This window comes from Trichosporon asahii, assembly GCF_000293215.1.
Source record: "Trichosporon asahii var. asahii CBS 2479 unplaced genomic scaffold scaffold00053, whole genome shotgun sequence".
In the NCBI taxonomy this organism is placed as follows: Eukaryota; Fungi; Basidiomycota; class Tremellomycetes; order Trichosporonales; family Trichosporonaceae; genus Trichosporon; species Trichosporon asahii.
The window spans coordinates 136,578-149,155 of record NW_014040871.1 but is presented as its reverse complement, the minus strand read 5'-3'; the positions used below and the strand labels follow the sequence as shown (position 1 = coordinate 149,155).

The 12,578-nt window shown below is 58.8% G+C and overlaps 6 protein-coding genes across 6 annotated transcripts; all 6 read left to right on the top strand.

The window, feature by feature from the left end:
- Window positions 1–239: 239 nt before the first annotated feature.
- On the top strand, window positions 240–1,982 carry A1Q1_03191 (uncharacterized protein; the record flags this gene model as incomplete). The annotated part of the gene is made up of 3 exons (XM_014323644.1): window positions 240–602; window positions 676–1,209; window positions 1,269–1,982. 3 exons carry the CDS (start codon window positions 240–242, stop codon window positions 1,980–1,982), a joined length of 1,611 nt encoding a protein of 536 aa, XP_014179119.1.
- A 960-nt stretch (window positions 1,983–2,942) lies between these two features.
- On the top strand, window positions 2,943–4,014 carry A1Q1_03190 (uncharacterized protein; the record flags this gene model as incomplete). Its single annotated transcript, XM_014323643.1, has 5 exons — window positions 2,943–2,969; window positions 3,019–3,214; window positions 3,262–3,648; window positions 3,695–3,869; window positions 3,909–4,014. The coding sequence occupies 5 exons, from the start codon at window positions 2,943–2,945 to the stop codon at window positions 4,012–4,014; spliced, it is 891 nt and encodes a 296-aa protein (XP_014179118.1).
- Window positions 4,015–4,768: 754 nt separating this feature from the next.
- Window positions 4,769–5,831, top strand: A1Q1_03189 (uncharacterized protein; the record flags this gene model as incomplete). Its single annotated transcript, XM_014323642.1, has 4 exons — window positions 4,769–4,921; window positions 4,968–5,049; window positions 5,108–5,672; window positions 5,723–5,831. 4 exons carry the CDS (start codon window positions 4,769–4,771, stop codon window positions 5,829–5,831), a joined length of 909 nt encoding a protein of 302 aa, XP_014179117.1.
- A 378-nt stretch (window positions 5,832–6,209) lies between these two features.
- Window positions 6,210–7,411, top strand: A1Q1_03188 (60s ribosomal protein l27; the record flags this gene model as incomplete). The annotated part of the gene is made up of 3 exons (XM_014323641.1): window positions 6,210–6,405; window positions 6,959–7,076; window positions 7,144–7,411. The coding sequence occupies 3 exons, from the start codon at window positions 6,210–6,212 to the stop codon at window positions 7,409–7,411; spliced, it is 582 nt and encodes a 193-aa protein (XP_014179116.1).
- Window positions 7,412–8,365: 954 nt separating this feature from the next.
- Window positions 8,366–9,127, top strand: A1Q1_03187 (uncharacterized protein; the record flags this gene model as incomplete). Its single annotated transcript, XM_014323640.1, has 2 exons — window positions 8,366–8,586; window positions 8,671–9,127. 2 exons carry the CDS (start codon window positions 8,366–8,368, stop codon window positions 9,125–9,127), a joined length of 678 nt encoding a protein of 225 aa, XP_014179115.1.
- Window positions 9,128–10,336: 1,209 nt separating this feature from the next.
- A1Q1_03186 (uncharacterized protein) lies at window positions 10,337–11,800 on the top strand (the record flags this gene model as incomplete). The annotated part of the gene is made up of 3 exons (XM_014323639.1): window positions 10,337–10,419; window positions 10,546–11,149; window positions 11,198–11,800. The coding sequence occupies 3 exons, from the start codon at window positions 10,337–10,339 to the stop codon at window positions 11,798–11,800; spliced, it is 1,290 nt and encodes a 429-aa protein (XP_014179114.1).
- Between the last annotated feature and the right edge of the window lie 778 nt (window positions 11,801–12,578).

Here is a 12,578-nt window from a genome sequence, read left to right as displayed (position 1 = left end):
AGGAGACCGAGTTCCAGCGTTTGCCGACGCCGCTCCGGCGTTTCGGCATTTGATACATAGAGAGCGGAAGCTAATGATGTGGCTGTGCCTGACCGTGCCTGGAATTACTCGGCGTTGCAGTATTAGGGAAAAGTCTGTAGCGGAATATAGTAACGCCCATTACTCACCTCGACATCAACATCGGACCACCCTTCACACCTTGACTACTCCCAAGCTCCTAGCGAGACCTAGAGGTCACAATGGCCTCGCTTCTCGACCAGCTTGACCATGACTACGACGGAGCCGAGACTCGGGAGGTGTCGCTGTCTTCCCCACTCGTGGACCAGCCGTGTTCTGCGGTAATGGACAGTGGGCCGTCGCCAGCTGAGACTTCGACAGGTGGCGCGGGTGACGACTCCGGAATCGACCTCGACACCGACGGCGACTCCCCCATGACCAGTGACACCCCGACTCCCGGCCCAAGCACCGACGACAACTGCAGCAAGCTTTCCGCTGACGATGCACCCACTCCACCTACCGACTCACCCAGCAACGACAGCGAGGAAGGCTCCGAGTCCGACGCCGAGTCTTCCCTGAGTTCTCCCACCGTTCGCTTCCTTTCCGTCTCAAGCTGACCAGCAGCCATTCACCAATGCCTTGCGAGTAACCGGCAGGCTCAAGGTTGTGTTAGACCAGCTCTCAGACACACTGAGGGAGTGTGCCCGTCGCGACGCCGAGCTCGAAGGCGCACGCCGCGAAATTGATCAGCGGCAGGTAGAGCTTCGCGGCAAGGAGGGTCAGATTGCCCGCCGTGATGGCGAGATTGAGAAGCTGACAAGGGAGCTGCAGCTGAAGAGCGAGGCACTCGCGCAGAAGGAGGCTGAGCTCGTGCAGAAGAATGAGGAGGTCGAGACGCTGCGCAAGGAGCTTGAGGCAGAGAAGCTGCTCGCGAAAGAGTCGCATCAGTCTTCCTCCTCGAGCACCAAAGCGAGTACAGACCAGTCATGCACCAGCCAAGATAACCGGAAGGACATAGGAAGGGAGCTCAAGACTCTGCGCAAGGCGCACCGTAAGCTCACAGCACAGATCGCAGTCCAATATAAAATGATCGCCTCACTCCGTGCACTTGTCGAGGAAGCTGATAAGCGGTATGGCAATCTGTATCCGATGGAGAAGGCTATTGTGATCCTCAGCGCAATTTACGGTGAGAAGTTGCGAGGTCAACCTACCGTGAGTCCCGATCTCCGCCGTTCTCCAGCTCTGGATCGACCTCCTGGAGCTGATACCAGATTATGAACCGCTTCCGCCGCTTCATGGCCGGCAGTTATCCAAGCAACATCGACAAGCGCCTCAACGTCAGCATAGCGGACCTCAAAGCCGCACTGGAGCCACTGGAGCAGTATCTCGGAAAAGCGGTCGGCCAGCGCAACACAGTTGCGCACCCCAGCAACGACATGAAGCACTTTCTGCAGTGGGACCTCGACCAGATCGCGGCCCGCGGAACACTCGGAGACATCGCTCTACACCGCACTCTCGTCGAGTGCGCCAAGTCTCATCCTTACGGTCACCGTGCTGGACAGCATTCCGCTCGTGTCGAGGAGGTTGAGAGGGAGAAGCGTGCCCCTCCCGTGTTCTACGTCGAGGACTCGGATGAGGAGGACATCAGAGAGATTGTGGAGAGCGCGCCGATGACGAGAAGTGCGCCGGTGAGCGAAGCGTCGTCGTTGGAGGAGGGAGAGATTGATGAGAGGAAGAGGAAGGGTACAGGAAAGAGGGGGAAGAAGAGGAAAGCACCGACAGTCTCGAGCAAGGAAGACGAAGGGGCAAGTGAGAGCGACCGCGAGCGGAGGGTGGGACCGACCTGGGCTACCGCCGGGGCAGGAGGCGAGAGCGTCGAGAATCGTTCCTTGCCCCAGGCCGAACAACAGTCTGAGAGGGTAGAGAGGGAGACAGAGGATGGCTTACACATGAGCGATAGGCCGCAGAAGCGGCTGCGTCGATGACCGATCAAGCTCTGAGCTGCTGACAGACTCTCGCCGTCCCGAGTTCGCCACGCATCATAATCCCCTCCGCCACTAGCCCTCATCTTCAGCGCAACACGAGCAAATCCGCCATTGCATGACCCTTCTACGCCCGCAAGTCTTCAACTCCACCAGCTGGTTTGTCACTAGCCTTCACCTCAAGCTCCTCTTATGTCGTAATAGATCATCAAGCGCCACTGTCAACATTACCCAAGCTGCCTCGTGTCCCACGGCCGCTTCGGCCGGAACAGGGCGCAAGCAGCTGTATTCCGGCATCAATCTGTTGTGCCCCCAGTTCGCAACCACTCGTCAACATGCACCCCGTGTCACCCATTCCAGTTTCAACATTGATGTGTCAGATTCCGCAAGCTTCGCACGTTGTCTCAGTTTGCGTCTTAGACATTGACCCGGGTCGGCTTCGGACCGGTTCTCCTTCACGGCCTTCACCCAAATTCCGCTGCAAACGAGTCCAAACAAGGCGTGAGCTCTCGCCATCTCACCCCGACCTCACCGGCCGCGGGGCCACGGTGCTCTACAAGCGAGCTCGGACCTCGGCGTAGTGAGTCAGCCGCTTATCTCGGCGTATCACATCACGTGCAGAGTAGCTCACGGTCGGCCCGTTATTGTGCTCGACGTCCAAGCCGAGCTACGTCGCCGAACGCCACAGATCTTCTCATGAGCACACATCTCGAGTGTTGAGGTCGGTGCGACAAACTGAGGAACCTGGGCGCAACCGATCGGATATCTGACCAAGCACATCTGATCTGCTGACCAACACCATCTGGCGCATTCGCACAAACATGAGGTGACCGTAGAGGTTCACACCGGCTCTCCATGCGTATAAATGCAGCGTTGGATGGACGTTCCCACAGCATCACCAACTCACGCTTCTTCCTCCTCTCACCCGCTCTGTGCACCTACTCCCAACAGAAACAAGCAACAATGCCTCGCAAGATCTTCGTCTTCGGCGTTACTGGTAGTTATAACCACCCCGAATTAGCTAACAGCAGGCAACCAGGGCTCCTCGGTTGCTCGTGCTCTGACTGAGCAGCCCGACAAGTGGGAGGTGTACGGCCTCACCCGCAACCCCGACAGCGATGCTGCCAAGGCCATCGCTGCCCTCGGCGTCAAGCTCGTCAAGGGTGACCTGGACGACCCCAAGTCGTACGCCGAGGGTCTGAAGGGTTCCTACGGCGCCTTCATCGTTGCGAACTGTGAGTCCTCCCAAGCTGCCAGGCACTCGGGCGAAAGCTAACCACAGTCTGGCTCTCGTACACGCCCAACGGAGACGGCAACGCTGCCGCCGAGATCGAGTACGTGCACACCATCGGCGCGGTTGACGCCTGCGTCGCGGCCGGCGTCAAGCACGTTATCTACTCTACGCTCGAGAGCTTCAAGCCCCGCGTCGCCATCCCTCACTACGACGGCAAGGCCCGCGTCACGGCGTACATGAGGGAGCACGGGGTGCCGTCGACGCAGCTCTTCACGTCCTACTTCTTCGAGAACCTCCTCTCGACCCCCTGGAAGGAGGAGGGCGGCAGGAAGATCCTCCAGATCCCCATGACCGATGACACGCCCTTCCCCGGTTTCAGCGCGGCTGAGACGGGTCTGTGGGTGCGCGCCGCGTTTGAGGATGAGAGCTGGATCGGTGAGTGCACAGCTTTCTCGCCGATGAATTTAAGCTGACATTCCAGGCAAGGACATGGACACGAGTACCGAGGACTTAACGCCTGGCAAGATTGCCCAGGCGCTGGCCGAGGTCTCGGGGCAGAAGTGGGAGACGCAGCACCTCAGCGACGAGACCTTCCTCGCGCTCGAGCAGCAGATCGACTATGAGTGGTGGATCAACTTCTACGCGCTCTTCAAGGGGTGAGCTGCCTGAAGAGTCCCCGATAGCTGACAGAACAGCGAGATGAAGCGCGATACGCCCGCCAGCCGCAAGATCGCCCCCTCCGCCATGGACCTGAAGCAGTGGCTGCAGACGCCTGAGGCGAAGGCGTACTTCAAGTACTAAGAACTGCCTAGCCCAATATGTCACCGCCGAAGACGGCAAGACTGAGAACTCTGTAGAATCGCTATCAGTTTAGAAATGGTGATGATAAGAGTGGCATGTTCCGAACCACGTTCCTGTTCAGCCGGGCTCCGAACTCGATGTGTCAGCACTCCCGCCGCTTACTTTTCGCTGACACCCGAATGACGCTGCGCTTATCTCGGCTTATTCATCACGTGACGCTGGTGGTCCGCCTTCTCTTCGAGCCCCACCTTCCTCCAAGACGCTGACCACGTCGGCGCCGAGCGCCAAGACCGGCGGGCTCGGCTGTCGCATGTACTCCGCTGTCGCCTGATATGCCAGAATGCAAGGGATGGGAAGGACGCGGGGTCTTGAACCGTACCTGCACGTTCCTGCGGTGAAGAAACGGGCCGAGAGCGGGCGAGGGTGGGTGACACACCACTGGGCAGTGGGAATTCTGGCCAATCTGGGCCCAGGGGGGTGACTTGCCGATCGGGGATCTGGCCCACATGATATGACGGAATGTCTTCCTTGGCACGCACCCCAGCTACCCATGCGTTCATCGCGCATCCCTCGTCTTCGAGAAGCCTTAGCTAATCTTGTACATCCCTCCAGACGACGGGAGCACATATAAGATAGCTTTGGGCTTCCCACGTCTCCATCTGCATCACAACATCGCTCACCCTACGAACACTCAGAGCTTCTCACTCCCTCGTATCTCTACTCTCGCGTTATCTCCTTAGCAAAACACTCCACAATGGCTGCTCCCAAGAAGGTCGTCGTCTTCGGTGTCACTGGCAACCAGGGCGCATCGGTCGCGCGCGCCCTGCTCGAGCACAAGGACAAGTGGGAGGTGTGGGGAGTCACCCGCAACCCCGACTCGGGCTCTAGCAAGCGTAAGCTGTCAAAGGTTTAATCGCGAGCTGACAGCAGGCATGGCTGACCTCGGCGTGAAGCTGATCAAGGGCGACCTCGACAACCCCCAGTCGTACGCCAAGGGTCTTGAGGGCGCGTACGCCTCGTTTGTGAACGCCAACTGTGAGTGCAGATCTCTTCAAGGGACAGCTACTGATTGCTTATCCCAAGCTGACAACAGTCTGGATTGCATACAAGGGCAATAACTCGGATGAAGCCGCCGAGATCGAGTTCACGCAGTCCTCCTCAGCGGTCGAGGCGAGCGCGAAGGCAGGAGTCAAGCACGTCGTCTACTCGACGCTGGAATCGTACAAGCCGCGCCAGGACCTGCCGCACTTTGACGCCAAGGCGCGCGTGACCGAGTACATGAAGAAGAACAACATCCCGGGCACACAGCTGTACACGTCGTTCTTTTTCCAGAACCTCGGCATGGCCAAGTGGGACGAGGGCAAGGACGGGAAGCGCATCCTGCACCTCGAGCTGCCCGATGATGCGCAGATGCCCGGGTTCTCCGTCGACGACGTCGGATACTGGGTCCGCGCCGCGCTCGAGGATCCCCAGAAGTGGATTGGCAAGGACATGGAGGCGTGTACCGAGGTCGTCAGCCCTAAGCGTATCTGCGAGGTGCTGACGCAGCTCTCGGGCAAGCAGTGGGACACGCAGCACTGGTCCCGCGACGCCTTCATGGAGCACAAGAACAAGATGGACGGAGAGCTATGGCTCAATTACCTCGCTTTCGCTAATGGGTGAGTCGTCCTAGCTAAAGGAGTCGAAGATTGAATAGCTAACGCCCCAGTGAGATGAAGCGCGATGTCGAGGCGAGCCGCAAGATCGCCCCTCAGGCCAAGGACTTCACCCAGTGGCTCAAGGACTCGCCCAAGGTCCAGGAGCACTTTGGCTTCTAAGCTGTTCCATCGTAAAGCAGGCGGTAGGGCGCATCTAACGCTGGAAACGTACGAGATAGTGTAGCCATAGCCGTAAACATAGTAGAACGAAGTATGCAGAGCTTAGTCGGCGGTCAAGTGAACAACGAGAGACAAATCCACTGACGAGTGCAGGCTGACGGACAATGATGCTAGTGGTGATAGACGAGCGTCGGTCGTTGAACAGATACACCCGTTCCTTGAAGTTTGATTCAAAGTGCAGTTCGGGATGCAGAGAATGCGACACGCATTGCAATAGCATGGGCCGTGATGGGTTGTCGTAGAGATGAGTGCAGCAAGCATATCGTGCAGAGCACCAAGAGCGGTCTTAGAGTGATATTCAGGCACGGCGATGACAGGATGTTTTTCCCACGTGGCCCAACGCCAAGGGAGGAAACGCCGAAAACGCCGCTCACCCCGGAGGCCAAATTGTGCAGTTTCGACTGTCGCTGGACATTTTGCTCCCGTCCGCGCAAGCCTGCACCCGCCCGTGGTTACCAGTTGGTTGTCTGCGTTTCTGAGAATCTAACCTTCAACAGCTCGACAACTAAAAAGAGTGAGTAGCAACGGCCACCAGCATGCGCACCGACGACGACGGAAACGACTCCCGGACCGCGACCGACAGGATGGAACGATGATGGACGAGACGGAACGCTGGACCCAAGTGGTGGAAGAGGAAGGACTGGATGGAAAGGAAGGGGTGGACGAAAGTTTGATGTCGGCTGGGAAAGAGAGGATGAAGACGTCGTTGGATCGGACCGGGGACGCTGTCGTTGGAATCGGTGTCGCTGCTGGAAATCTGGATCGTTTGGCGTGTGCTGACGCTCGTTCTTCGTTGTTATCGACTTGCTTGTGCTTGAATCTCGAACTCGCTTGACTTCTCGAATCCGAACCCGCTCTCGACTTTCTCCCACCCGTGCATCTGCCGATACGAATGATTCCTGCCAACAGTGGTCAAGATCTACAAGCCCGGAAGTGTGTATCAACCGCTGGAGGACAGGACGCAATTGCAGGTTACCCGACACATCGGCTTCATCTGGACGGATCATCCCCTGCAATAAACCTGCCCCAGCTTTTTGATGAAGCAGTTTGAAAGCTAACAAACGCAGAGGTCGCCGTCGTTCTCTCTGGACGACAGGCCGGCAAGAAGGTCGTTGTCCTTCAGCAGCGTGACGAGGGCACCAAGGAGCGCCCCTACCCCCACGCCATCGTCGCTGGCATTGAGCGGTGAGTAGAATCCCGTGCAGTCGTGTGCACGACAGCTGTCGCGGGGTGATTGAAGCTGATCCTCCAGTTACCCCCTCAAGGTCACCAAGTCGATGGGCAAGAAGAAGGTTGCCAAGCGCTCCAAGGTCAAGCCTTTCATCAAGGTCGTCAACTATTCGCACCTCCTCCCCACCCGTTACGTTCTCGAGCTTGAGGGCCTCAAGGGCTCGGTCACCCCCGACACCTTCAAGGAGCCTACCCAGCGTGAGGACGCCAAGAAGGCCGTCAAGAAGGCCTTCGAGGAGCGCTACTCCAAGGGCTCCAACCGCTGGTTCTTCACCAAGCTCCGCTTCTAAGCTATTCGTTCTCATGGCGAAAGTGTAGAGTGGAGTGTTTAGGCTTGTGGGCGACCTCCGGGTTTTGATGTACCAGATCGTAGACTATGCGATCATCCCTGCATGACTAGAGGGCACAGTTGTCTACACTAGAAGCTGCGCGGAAGCAAGATGTGAACGGGAGGCTTATCACTAACGATCTGACTATGACCAGCGAGACTGCACTCTTGTGCACGTCCTGCATGTACTCACTGCTGAAGCAGTGCATGTTCTGTGCATGTCCTGGTCCCGCACACGAGCAGCCCTTTGAGAGCAGCAGCGCCGCAGATCATCACACCGTCCAGCGTAAGACGTGCCTGGCCAGCAGAATTTTGGTGTTCAGTGGAAACCACGTGGCTGCCCAAATTCACTCGCGCCTAATGCTGATGGACAGGGACGCATGCCTACGAGAGGCTTCGACAGTCACGCCGACCTATGACGCAGGTGGACAGTGATGGACAATCGGGATGCTACGCAGGTGCAGGGAGGCAAATGCGGCCCCTCACGCCTCTCGGCGACTACTTAAGACGCACAACGTTCGATAAGCCCCCCTCCACCCTCACCCTCGGTCAACGCTCTGTCCACTTAGAACAGATCTCCCACCTGCGTATTCTTGCGTGACACAGACCCAGCACCAAGCACCACCGACCATCGACACCTTGCCGCTCGGACTGTGACCCATCAGTGACTACCCGTCACTTGCCGCCGGACCTCGAGCCTCACCCAAGCTTAATCCAAGCTTCAACCAATCGACGACTTTCGAAGGACAATAGCACGAGAATCAGGATGCAGCACGCGACGCCGATACGTGTGCCGCGGCGCGGCTCGCGCGGCGGCGCGCACACGCAGCACCAGCACGACGACGTGTCCCACCTCCGGCTGGCGCGCAACGAGCGCACGCTCACGACCGTCTTCGGCACGTCGCCGACAGCCACGATGAATGGGGCACCACCGGATCCGGCCCGCGACGCGCTGCTCAGTATGCGCGAGGCGCTGCTTGCGCGCGAGCAGGAGCTCATGGCCGACGGCATCGGGAGCATGAGCATGGAGGAGCGCGGCCCGATTGCCACGAGTCCGACGACGAGGAGCGGCAAGGCGAGAGCCATGGAGTGTATTCGCCAGGGAGAGGCGGCGCACCCCGCCAACAAGATGAGTCTGTGAGTATACATCAAGCCCACATCAATCCCTTGGCCCTTCCCTGCGCAATTGCGCACATCCGCAATCAGCTAACGTATCGCGAGAGCTCAAGCTGACCCCAGACCCATGGGCGAGTCGCTTGCCCTCGGCACGCGCGACTTTGACAACCAGACCGCGGCGCGCTTCGCGACGCTCGGCCTGCAGCAGCAACGACCCGAGACGCCGGAGGACCCCGAGGACCCCGACCAGCGGGCATGGCAGGAGCTGCGGCATCAGGCGCAGGCGTCGCACTACGCGCGCTCGCACGTCGACGATCCGTCCAACTCATTCGCAGACCGGGACGCCTACTCTGCCGCAGCGGTGTATGCGTCCCAGGAAGACGACCCGGGGACGGGCCTGCCGATGGATGTGGCGAGGAGCAGGCGCGATGAGGGGTATGACTCGGACATGCGGATGGATCGCGAGGAGGAGGAAGACGCCGAGAATGAGTTTTCGGAGGGCAACGATGAGTATGAGGGAGACGGGACGAATACGATGGACGCGGCGCCGGGCTTCTCATAGTCTACGTACGGGGCCGGCGTCAGCTGGCTCAGAGATTGGAGTTAGTAGAGCAGAGGAAAGGGCAGTCTTATGCAACAGTGTACATTAGCCATGTCTACGTCTACTTTACAATGCACGCTCACTGCGTCGGCGAGATCTGTCCGTCAGCTCCATCGTCTCGCCTCGGAGCTTACCAGAATCACTCCGTCGCCACGGACAAAGAGCATCTCCATACTCCTGCGCTCGACCTGGGGTTAGCTTCGCGTCAGAAAGCACGGAGCAATGCGGGGACGTACCCGCGGGGCAGAGGGCGTGCCGTCCTCTGAGATGTCGACGTGGTGGATCGACTCCTCGACATTGGAGAGGACAACGTTCATGTGCGCATCGTAGGCCTGTTGTCAGCTCCTTCATCTTGTTTTAGCTGCATCATCCGCTGCTACGTTTGCTGCGAATGACAAATGAGGAAGGCGGAGGAAGGAGGTAGGGAGCACATCAGCGCCTTCCCTCGAACATCGCTGCCGGTAAGTGACCCAGCGCGACGCCAGTCTGCCAGGTTTCAATGTAAACACGACCTCGTCCACCTCTATAGCGAATCCCTTCCTCGTCGTCCAGCAATGAGCAGTGCAGTGAGTAGACTCACGTGCAGCGTTCCGGTTATTGTCCTGTCTCCGCGCATCTTGATGAACACACGCCTGCAGTCAGCTTCAGCCGCTCGAGAGCAAACTCACTCGCCAAGAGCGAGCTTGACAATGTCGAGGGGCTCGGAGATGGTGGCGTTCACGGCGTCCTCCATCTTGTCGTCGTTGGTGGTGTGTGGGTGCTCGATGCTCGAGGTCGAGGTCTAGGTCGACGGACATGACTGTATCAACAACGGGGTCGCTTTTGGTCCCGCGTGGTCTGCGTCACGTGATTAATATCTGCGGTGGCAAACGTCCCTCACTTACAGATTGTGTGCATCACACAGTAGGAGGGAGCATGATCGGAGTAACAAATGCGACAGCATGCATACCCACTTAGACATGGCGCCTGTTCGATGAAGGGCTACAACAGGAGAAGTGCGGTGACTCGTTGTATGACAGAGGGTGGTCCGAAACCTCATGCCGAAGCCTCAGGCACGGTCCGCCGGCCCCCGCCGGCTGGCAGGGAACGGTAACGATCGTTCGACGCGTCCTTCTCCAAAATATCCAGCTGTCTGGCAGCGGGTCGTCAACTTCACTCTTTCTTTCCACAATGGTCTCGACACGCTCCAAGAGCACGATTGCCGTGCCCGCCGACCCGAACCGTATCGTCGCTGTCGTTACTGGCGCGAACAGGTGAGTCTTCCTTCCACGCCTTCGCGGCCTTCCTTTCTGCGACGGCCGTCCACGAGAGTGACTCCGAACATAGGGGGGAACGACAACATAGCTGCGTCGATCTTGCGGTGAAGAGCTAACAGACAGCGGCTTCGGTCTTGGTATCTGCAATGCGCTCCTGTCAAACCTCTCCGTGCCCTCCGGCTCCTCGATCCCCGTCGCGACTGCTCAGGTCTCGGCACTGTCGCCTTCCCTGGCGTCCAGCTTCGATGCCGGTGCGGCCTCGACTGCCTCGGCGATGCCGCGCCCGCACCCTTTTCTCACCCTCGTTCTCGCCTGTCGCTCGGAGAGGAATGCAAAGGAGGCTCGCGACAAGATTCTGGCCCAGCACAGGAAGGACCTCGAGGCGCGGCGGCGATCATGCGTGCCCGTGCCAGAGGGATGGGAGGAGAGCCTGCGTGTCGAGTACGAGCTGGTCGACCTCGACGCGATGGGCGGCGACAAAGGCGTCATGGCGTTCACGCGCAGGATGAAGGAGCGATATCCGCACATCACGTCTCTGTTCCTCAACGCTGGCTATGCCGCTATCAACGAGGTCAACATCCCCCGCTTCATGTGGCAGGTCATCACCGATGGACCGCTGCAGGCACTCCACCACCCGCGGTACAATATTGAGGATGTCGGACTGCTGTCTGCTGACGGAGAGAGGGGGCGTGTGTGGGGAGTCAACGTGCTCGCTCCCTATGTCCTGGTGAGTCACAGCTAGGGTAGGATAAGGTAAGCTGACAGGCAGACGAAGGAGCTGCAGTCTCTCCTCGCTGCCTCGCCGAAGGAGCTTCCGTTCAACCCGCGCGTCGTGTACACCTCGAGTATTGAGGCCGAGGCCGACGGTCTGAAAGCCAAGCCGCTCGACGACCCGGAGCTGTTGACGTACGAGTCCTCCTACCGCGCATCAAAGTACATGGGCGACCTGGTCATGACCCAGCTGGACCGCGACCTGTCCCCCTCTGGCGTGCGCTGTCTCGTCGCCGAGCCAGGCTGCGTGTCCACGAACATTGCCGTCTCGGGTCTCGGCGCCTGGCAGTGGCTCGTCAAGATTAAGTGGGCGTGCTACTGGCTCAGTTTCTGGCTCGCCAACCTCTTTGGCTCTCCGCACCACCCCGTCTGGGCCGAGTACGGTGCCGCGCCGATGCTCTACGCTGCGCTCGTCGCGAGCGTGTACCTCTTGCCCGCGACCAAGGTGCCCGGACCCAAGGTGCACGTGGTTGCGAAGCGGTGGGCGCAGCCGGGTGTCGGGTACGGAGAGGTTGATGAGTGGGAGAAGAACGAGGACGTCGCCAAGGGCGAGGCGGTGTACTGTGAGCAGGTCCGGCAGCAGTGGAGGCGGAAGGAGGGCATGTAGACTACCATAGACACTCTTTCTTGCATATTATAGACACTTAGACAACGTTGTCCTGCATCAGCCCGGACGTAACTGAGATCGCAAGTTGCAATCTCTTCACGGGCCGCAAGCATCAGGTCGTAGCGCGCCTGTGATCGGGCCACAGACTATATTGCTCTCGGTCTGTGATCGCTGTTCGGAAGCTCTGCCACTCTCACTGACATGATATCGTAACAGCACTGCACCGCCATTGTTACAGCAGCTGATCAGAACGGTTCACCCAGGTACGACGGCTGCAAGCGACGTCGGAGGGGTGACGTACAGAGGTGTGCGAATCTGGCCCAGGAACGTCGAATTAAAGTTGCTGGTACTCTTTCTGTGTCTGGTACAAGCCAGGAGATTGCAGGGGATACAGGAGAAGCTTGAACTATGCACTCGGTAGGCCCCCAGTCAGTTACGACGAGGTCAGGTGCGATGTTGTCGAGATGGATGTGCAGATCAAGCTCTGATACTCTTCAGAGGAGCAAAGTAAGTTTCGCTCGGCTGGCAGGGAAGGGGGGGTAGTCATCATCCATCCATGCGTTCGTTGCCCTACTTGCCCATCTTGGTGGTTTTGTTGGATGCAAGGAGGGGTTGCAGTGGGCTGTGGTGCAGCGGGTGCTCCGTGTAACAGTAGTGGGGTGTTGTGGGCTGGGTGTCCAAGTAAGGTCATGATGGAAGGCTTGTCGAGGGCCAGATTGGGAAAAGAGGGGCGAGCTGGAGTAAAGGGGCGATCGCCTTGAGTCAGGACACTGGCCGA